The sequence below is a fragment of the Eucyclogobius newberryi genome, unplaced genomic scaffold (genome assembly GCF_026437365.1).
Source record: "Eucyclogobius newberryi isolate DKJ021-1_F unplaced genomic scaffold, fEucNew1.0.hap1 SCAF_19, whole genome shotgun sequence".
NCBI lineage: Eukaryota > Metazoa > Chordata > Actinopteri > Gobiiformes > Gobiidae > Eucyclogobius > Eucyclogobius newberryi.
Genome location: NW_027315823.1, coordinates 5,125,441 through 5,134,867, shown reverse-complemented (window position 1 = coordinate 5,134,867; position 9,427 = coordinate 5,125,441). Strand labels below are relative to the sequence as shown.

The following is a 9,427-nucleotide window of genomic DNA, read 5'->3' as shown; positions in this document are numbered from 1 at the left end:
GGTTGAACATAACACACGACGTTAAGGTTGAACATAACACACGACGTTAAGGTTGAACATAACACACGACGTTAAGGTTGAACATAACACAACGTTAAGGTTGAACATAACAGGACGTTGAAGTTGAACATAACACACGACGTTAAGGTTGAACATAACACACGACGTTAAGGTTGAACATAACACACGACGTTAAGGTTGAACATAACACACGACGTTAAGGTTGAACATAACACACGACGTTAAGGTTGAACATAACACACAACGTTAAGGTTGAACATAACACAACGTTAAGGTTGAACATAACAGGACGTTGAAGTTGAACATAACACACGACGTTAAGGTTGAACATAACACACGACGTTAAGGTTGAACATAACACACGACGTTAAGGTTGAACATAACACACGACGTTAAGGTTGAACATAACACACGACGTTAAGGTTGAACATAACACACAACGTTAAGGTTGAACATAACACACAACGTTAAGGTTGAACATAACACACGACGTTAAGGTTGAACATAACACACGACGTTAAGGTTGAACATAACACACAACGTTAAGGTTGAACATAACACACAACGTTAAGGTTGAACATAACACAACGTTAAGGTTGAACATAACAGGACGTTGAAGTTGAACATAACACACGACGTTAAGGTTGAACATAACACACGACGTTAAGGTTGAACATAACACAGGACGTTAAGGTTGAACATAACACAGGACGTTAAGGTTGAACATAACACACGACGTTAAGGTTGAACATAACACACGACTTTAAGGTTGAACATAACGTTAAGGTTGAACATAAGATAAGATAAGATAAGATAAGATATTCCTTTATTGTCCCACATGGGGAAATTTCATTGGTGCAACGCAGGTAGATACAGAGGTAGATACAGAAGAACAGATCACTTATAGGAAGTCTGAAAAACACTTTCAGTAGAAGATCTCCTATAAATAAATAAATAAAAACCCCCATAGACAAATAAATAAATAAATACATAAATACCATTGCATGTGATCACGACAGTAATTGCACATGAATATGTGTCACGACAGCACATAGGTTGCACATGAATTGCACATGAATTCCAACAGCAATTGCACATATGACAGAATTGCACATGGTTAGGTCAGTATTGCGAGTGTTCAGTACTAACAGTTTTTGTTATAAAGTCTGACAGCAGCAGGAAGGAAAGACCTACGGAACCTTTCCTTCGCACATCGAGGGTGGATCAGTCTCTCACTGAAGCTGCTCTCCAGAGTGGACAGAGTGTCCTGCAGGGGGTGACACTCATGGTCCAGCATAGATGTGAATCTAGCCAGGACCCTCCTGTCCCCCACCTCCTGCACCGAGTCCAGAGCACAGCCCAGGACGGAGCTGGACTTCTTGATGACTCTGTCCAGCTTCTTCCTCTCCCTCTCTGTGATGCTGCTGCTCCAGCAGGCCACACCGTACAGGAGGGCTGATGCCACCACAGAGTCGTAGAAGGTCTTCAGGAGTGGCCCTGTCACTCCAAAAGACCTGAGTCTCCTCAGGAGGTAGAGCCGACTCTGGCTCTTCCTGTACAGTGCGTCCGTGTTATGAGTCCAGTCCAGTTTGTGGTTCAGATGAACACCCAGGTACTTGTATGAGTCCACTCTCTCAATGTCCCGTCCCTGGATGTTCACTGGTGAGGGGGCAGTGGGGTGGCGTCTGCGGAAATCCACCACCATCTCCTTGGTCTTCCCCGCGTTGATGAGGAGGTGGTTCCGCTGACACCAGTCCACAAAGTCCTGCGCCAGTCCTCTGTACTCCGCGTCATCGTCGTCCGTGATGAGTCCAATGATGGCAGAGTCGTCAGAGAACTTCTGCAGGACACAGCTGTCCGTGTCATGTCTGAAGTCTGCAGTGTAAAGGGTGAAGAGAAAGGGCGCGAGGACAGTGCCCTGGGGCGCCCCCACACTGCAGGTCCGAGTGTCAGACACACAGTTCCGGGCTCTCACAAACTGGGGTCGGTCTGTGAGGTAGTCCAGGATCCACTCTGCCAGGTCATACTCCACACCAGCCTTCTCCAGCTTGTCCCTCAGGAGCAGCGGCTGGATGGTGTTGAAGGCGCTGGAAAGATCGAAGAACAGAATCCTCACAGAGCTGCCAGGCTTTTCCAGGTGAGAGAGAGAGCGGTGCAGCAGGGAGATGACGGCGTCCTCCACTCCGATGCCAGACCGATATGCAAACTGCAGCGGGTCCATGGCTGAGCTCACGGTGGAGCGGAGGTGGTCCAGGACTAGCCGCTCCAGTGTCTTCATCAGGTGGGACGTGAGAGCCACTGGCCTGAAGCTGTTGAGGTCTTTGGGGCGCGGTGTCTTAGGCACAGGTACTAGACAGGAGGTCTTCCAGACCTGTGGTACCACCCTCAGCTTCAGGCTCATGTTGAAGACATGCTCCACAACTCCACACAGTTCATCTGCGCAGGACTTAAGGAGCCTGGGGCTTATGCCATCAGGTCCTGCTGCCTTCCTCACTTTAATCCTCTTCAGCTCACTCCTCACCTGTGCTGCTGTGACAGTCAGTGGTTGGCAGGGGGACTGTGTGCTGGGGGGATGGGTGAGTCCAGGCGAAGTGGGGAGCCGATGGTCCGGGGCAGATAAGCGAAGAGGAACAGATGCAGGGCATTGTCCAGCTGTGGAAGAGGGAGCATGCAGCTGTGCAGGGGGAGGGGCGGGTGACCGATCAAACCTCAAGAAGTGAGCATTTAAATCATTCACCCACTGTAGATCCCCCTCTGTCTGGGCAGGGGGGATTTTGAAGCCCGAGATGGTTTTCAGGCTCCTCCACACTCCCTGAATGTTCTTTTGCTGCAGCTGCTCCTCCATCCTCCTCTTGTAGCCGGCCTCAGCCTGCCTGATCTTCCTCCTCAGCTCCTTCTGCACAGTCCTCAGCTCCTCCTTGTTCCCTGACCTGAAGGCCCTCTTCTTCTCCTTCAGCAGAGCCTTCAGTTCACGGTTAATCCATGGCTTGTTGTTTGGAAAACACCGCACCGTCCGGGAGGGAACAATGTTCTCAAAACAGAAGTTGATGTAGTCCGTGATGCACTCTGTGATGGTGTTGATGTCCTCCCCATGTGGGTCATAAAGCTCAGTCCAGACAGTGGTGCTGAAGCAGTCCCTCAGAGCCTCCTCGCTCTCAGCAGACCACATCCTCACCTCACGGGACACCACAGGCTGCCTGCGCACGATGGGTTCATACACAGGCCTCAGATGTACAAGGTTGTGGTCCGAGCTGAACCTAACACACGACGTTAAGGTTGAACATAACACAACGTTAAGGTTGAACATAACGTTGAGGTTGAACATAACACAGGACGTTGAGGTTGAACATAACGTTAAGGTTGAACATAACACAGGACGTTAAGGTTGAACATAACGTTGAGGTTGAACATAACACACAACGTTGAGGTTGAACATAACACACGACGTTGAGGTTGAACATAACGTTAAGGTTGAACATAACACAGGACGTTGAGGTTGAACATAACGTTAAGGTTGAACATAACACAGGACGTTGAGGTTGAACATAACGTTAAGGTTGAACATAACACACGACGTTAAGGTTGAACATAACACACGACGTTAAGGTTGAACCTAACGTTAAGGTTGAACATAACGCAGCCTCTTTCAGGGCGGGTCACACTCACAGACATCAGGTTCCTCGTCCGAGCCGTCGGGACAGTCCTTCTCGCGGTCGCATCTCCAGCCTTTGGAGATGCACGTCACGCCGTCTTTGCACACAAACTGCTTGGGGCTACACGTCTTCGGGGCCGACACTGAGGAGGAGAAAGCAGACGTCACAAACACGTCGGCGATTAAGAGGAAACGGGGGGGAACACGGCATTTTTGACCGAGATCTCACGTCCAGGAGCGTTAACGTCTGAGAGGAGGCGGAAATATGCAGTGCTAAAGTGACACGCCCATCGCAAGGACGTGAGAGCGCGTTTGTAGAGATCTCTCTCACGATTTTGTTTTATTTTATTCATTTTATTCATTTTATTCATTTTATTCATTTTATTCATTTTATTCATTTTTATTTATTTTTATTTATTTTTTATTTATTTTATTTTTTATGATTTTGTATTCAAATGATTCAGTTTATTTAGTTTATTTAGTTTATTTTATTTTATGACAAAAATAAGTCTTTTCATGTGTTTTTCGTGTACATAACCTTTACACTTATATATGATTACTACAATTATTCTATAGTCATGATTAAGTTGATTAATTACTAGTATTAAGTGATATTTCTGCATTTTGCTGTAAACGCTGTTAATAACACGATAATACACTGATAATGACTGCATGTCGTTACATTCCGGCTCGTTTATTCCTCTCGTTAAGACGTCTGTTGTTTTCAAGTCGACTTCCTGCACAGACTCTAATTAAGACCTGGGAATGTGTGACGTCATCAACTCACAAACGAGTGACGCAGGAGAACCACATGTTGAGACGCACGAAACAGACAAATCAATATTTATGTTCTGGAAACAAGGGCGGGATTAAAAGAGCAGCTGACAGGATGTAAGACTAAAAAAATAAGTTTAGTTTAGTCGAAAGTTTAGTTTTTTTAAATTCGGTTTATTGAAAAGTGACAATTTTCAAACTGTTAGCATTGTGTTAGCAGTGTGTTAGCGTTGTTGATGGCGTGTTAGTGTTGTGTTAGCATTGTTATCAATTTGTTATCCGTGTGTTAGCGGGGTCAGCGTTGTGTTTGCAGGGTTAGCGTTGTGTTAGCGGGGTTAGCATTGTGTTAATGGTGTTAGCGTTGTGTATGTGTGTGCGTTGTGTTAGCGGGGTTTGCTTTGTGTTAGTAGGCTTAGCATTGTGTTCGCAGGGTGTTAGAGTAGTGTGAGCGGTGTGTATGTGTGCGCGGTGTGTATGTGTGTGCGTTGTGTTAGCAGGGTTAGCGATGTGTTAGCGGCGTGTTGGAGTAGTGTGAGCGGTGTGTATGTGTGTGCGTTGTGTTAGCAGGGTTAGCGGTGTGTTAGCGGTGTGTTGGAGTAGTGTGAGCGGTGTGTATGTGTGTGCGTTGTGTTAGCAGGGTTAGCGGTGTGTTAGCGGTGTGCTGAAGTAGTGTGAGCGGTGTGTATGTGTGTGCGTTGTGTTAGCAGGGTTAGCGGTGTGTTAGCGGTGTGTTGGAGTAGTGTGAGCGGTGTGTATGTGTGTGCGTTATGTTAGCAGGGTTAGCGGTGTGTTAGCGGTGTGTTGAAGTAGTGTGAGCGGTGTGTATGTGTGTGCGTTGTGTTAGCAGGGTTAGCGGTGTGTTAGCGGTGTGTTGGAGTAGTGTGAGCGGTGTGTATGTGTGTGCGTTGTGTTAGCAGGGTTAGCGGTGTGTTAGCGGTGTGTTGGAGTAGTGTGAGCGGTGTGTAGTATGTGTGTGCGTTGTGTTAGCAGGGTTAGCGGTGTGTTAGCGGTGTTTTGAAGTAGTGTGAGCGGTGTGTATGTGTGTGCGTTGTGTTAGCAAGGTTAGCGGTGTGTTAGCGGTGTGTTGGAGTAGTGTGAACGGTGTGTATGTGTGTGCATTGTGTTAGCAGGGTTAGCGGTGTGTTAGCGGTGTGTTGGAGTAGTGTGAGAGGTGTGTATGTGTGTGCGTTGTGTTAGCAGGGTTAGCATTGTGTTACTCTAGGAAAATCAGGCCTAAATAAGTCTAAGCAGGTGCACAATTCATTTAAAAAGCAATAGCACAATAATTAGGACAAAAGAAGTGATTAACTCATTACATAAAGTTTGAACCACGACCGAAAAACACAATGTGACAAAAATAGAGATTTTTTCTAAATTTGGACAGAAGATTATCCAGGTTTCAGCCGTGAGTAACGGTCAGCTCGGGTCAGTCAGAGGAAACCAGGACGGCTCAAAAACAAACACTGTTGTTCATACAACTTTTATACATGTCAGAAATCCAAGGCCAAAATCAAATCTGAAGTCTTCCGGAGTCGTGTGGGGTTTGTAGATGAGGCAAATGCATTCGTCCAAATAACAGACTGAGATCGAGGCGTGTAAGAAGCTAATTTCAACAACTTTCCACTCAAATTGACTCAGATTCTGACAGTTTTGCATGTTTTAGTGTAAAACAGTTAAACGTGAAGCGTCTCTAAGGACAAGAGCGATCTGGAACGGACAATACAATGATTATTACTATTATTTCTTGTATATAGACACTTTAAATACATTATACACCAAAAAAAAGGTTGAAATATTGCAAGTGAAGATTTCTAGACAGAGAATATTCACAAATAAAGTGAATATTGGATGAAAATTAGAAGTAGTTTATTATTTTTATGACATTTTGATTGAATAACGCCGCTGTCTTTGTCATAAAAAAGGTCTTTTCACGCGTGCTTCAGAGTCTGTAGTGATTAAACGATGTCAATAAGTAAATAACATCATAATAATGTAATATTGTAGGGCTATACTTTCTCTGCATGTTCATTTTGTTATAAATATCTAAATTTATGGGCCAAATAATCATGCTTTTGGCCATGATCGTGCGGCGCTGAGTAAAATCCACACTAAATGGATATTAAAGCCGGGCAGACAATCGCGGGGGACGTTAGCGGGTGACGTTAGCGGGTGACGTTTCGAGTAACGATAGCGGGTGACGTTAGCGGGTGAATTAGCGGGTGATGTTAGTGGGTGACGTTCGCAAGTGACGTTCGCGGGTGACGTTTGCGGGTGACGTTCGAGGGTCACGTTTTGAGTAATGTTAGCGGGTGACGTTAGTGGGTGACGTTAGCGGGTGACGTTAGCGGGTGACGTTAGCGGGTGATGTTAGCGGGTGACGTTAGCGGGTGACGTTAGCGGTTGATGTTAGCGGGTGACGTTCGCAAGTGACGTTCGCGGGTGACGTTCGAGGGTGAAGTTCGAAGGTGACGTTTCGAGTAATGTTAGCGGGTGACGTTAGTGGGTGACGTTAGCGGGTGACGTTAGCGGGGGACGTTAGCGGGTGACGTTAGCGGGTGACGTTAGCGGATCACATTTTGGGGATGTTTTTGGGGACGTTTTGGGTGACGTTAGTGGGTGACGTTCGCGGGTGACGTTCGCGGGTGACGTTAGCGGGTCACATTTTGGGGATGTTTCGGGGACGTTTTGGGTGACGTTCGCGGGTGACGTTTCGAGTAAAGTTAGTGGGAGACGTTAGCGGGTGACGTTCGCGGGTGACGTTAGCGGTGACGTTCGCGGGTGACGTTGGCGGTGACGTTGGCGGGTGACGTTAGAGGGTGACGTTTCGAGTAACGTTCGCGGGTGACGTTAGCGGGTGACGTTTCGGTGACGTTTTGGGGGAGACGTTTCAGTAACGTTTCGGGAATGTTTCAGGGACGTTTTGGGGGAGACATTTCAGTAACGTTTCGGGGATGTTTCAGGGACGTTTTAGGACATTTCAGGGACGGATTGTTCTTGAAGCGGTGCGTTTGTGACTGTTCTCCGCGGCCGCTTCACACCAGAGCATCAATAATCAATTCCACCAGAAGAAGAACCGGCCCCGCGCTTCAACCGAACGATGGGATTGAAAAATAAATCACGTACTGAATAATGCGTTTTTCTCAGTCGTGATTCAGGCCACAAGAACAACATTACCGCAAAAAGTATGATATCTGTATGATATTTTTCCTGTTGTGAAGCACTTTTAAATGTGTATGAATCGTGCTCTACAAATAAACTTGCCTCATCTACAAAACCTGCATCGTTTGAGTTCAGAATCGCCATGACGACTGCCTCTGACTCTCGCTGTGAACACACTCGTCTTAAATACTTCACCCCAGGACGCTAGTCTCCCCCGCGTGAGCCGCTAACCACAGCATTTACCCCTGAATTATTAATGAAACCCGAGCATGTGTGAGATGCAGCGCGTGACCTGTGAGTTTTAGAGTCTAAACCAGCGATTCACAAAGACTCTAAGGTTGAGCTCGGCGATGTTTAAGCGCTTATTTAGAGTATTGTGTATTTTTACATCTGTAATAACCATGAAACAATTGTATTTGTTATAGTGTTATAGTGTCACCAACGTATCGACTGGTGAAGATGAGTTAGCGTTTTTTATTATTCATTATTTTTCATTTTAAACGTAATACTTTACTACGGCAGTGCTAGTACTACAGTATCTGACAGAAATGTATTGTTTTCAAAAGGAAAAATATTGAAAAAAAAACTCACCTTGACTTTGTTTCTTGTTTTTATTTTGACAAGGTTATTTTAATATAACTGAAATAATTGTGTCAAAAAGCATTTTATAATATCTCAATATTGCAGCCCTAAACAGCCATATTCAGATATTGTGCGGCTCTAATGTCCTTTATCTCTACATTATTTATGACTGAACTATTCAACCGCACAAAATATGGATGTTGTGCTAGCAGCAGGATGCGGTGTGTTAGCCTTGTGTTAGCGTTGTGTTAGCATTGTGTTAGCATTGTGTTAGCGCTGTGTTAGAGTTGTGTTAGCAGTGTTATCAGGGGGTTAGTGGGGTTAGCATTGTATTAGCAGGGTTAGCTGTGTGTAAGCGGTGTGTTAGCAGGGTTAGCGGTGTGTTAGCGTCGTTTTAGCAGTGTTATCAGGGCGTTAGTGGGGTTAGGGTTGTATTAGTAGGGTTAGCGGTGTGTTAGCAGCGTGTAATCAGTGTGTTAGCGGGGTTAGCATTGTATCAGCAGGGTTAGTGGTGTGTTAGCAGTGTGTTGGCAGTGTTTTAGAGGGTTTAGCGTTGTATCAGCAGGGTTAGCTGTGTGTTAGCAGTGTGTTAGCGCTCTGTTAGCAGGGTTAGCCTTGTGTCGTGATGCTGACACGTTCTGACCTCTGTTGTTTATAGCGGGGGGAAAGGCGGAGACGCAGCTGCATAAACACGAAACAGTGGAAGTAGGTCAAGAGGTGAGCGGGAGACGATGCTGAGCAGGAGGAGAAATGTAACTCAGGGTTTAGAGGGTTTCGAGAATGCAGATGGAGAAATGTAACTGAGGGTTTACTCCATTTACGTAAGATACCGTATCTTCCGGACTATAAGCCTTTTTTCACAGTTTTGGCCGGGGTGCGACTTATACTCCAGAGCGACTTATATGTGATATTATTCGTTATTTTCACACTGACAAACACAAGAGGGCGCTCTAGGCTCTAAGCGACGCAGAAGAAGAATCTGCACTTCCTCTTCCTCTGGAGTTTGTGGAGTTGTTTAGAAGTGACACAGAGGAAGAATAATTCAATGGATTTAGTGATTTGGGGTCAAACTGATGCTTTGGTAAACTTGTTAGCATGTTCTTTATGCTATAGTTATCTGAATAACTGTTCATATGTTACGTTAACATACCATACCATTTTTTTCTTCTCTGTTTTAAAATTTTTGGCTAGTGCGACCTATACTTCAGTAAATATGGTAAATACATAAACTAAAACGGG

The 9,427-nt window shown here is 45.6% G+C and overlaps 1 protein-coding gene across 2 annotated transcripts in view; it reads right to left on the bottom strand.

The window, feature by feature from the left end:
- Positions 1 to 9,427, bottom strand: part of LOC140365209 (low-density lipoprotein receptor-related protein 1-like) — a 234,181-nt gene that overhangs the window by 201,118 nt on the left and 23,636 nt on the right. For both annotated transcript variants that reach the window (XM_072451496.1, XM_072451497.1), the window contains exon 2: positions 3,688 to 3,816. In XM_072451496.1, the coding sequence (XP_072307597.1) occupies positions 3,688 to 3,816 (129 nt within the window). The remainder of the gene's footprint in view (positions 1 to 3,687; positions 3,817 to 9,427) is intronic.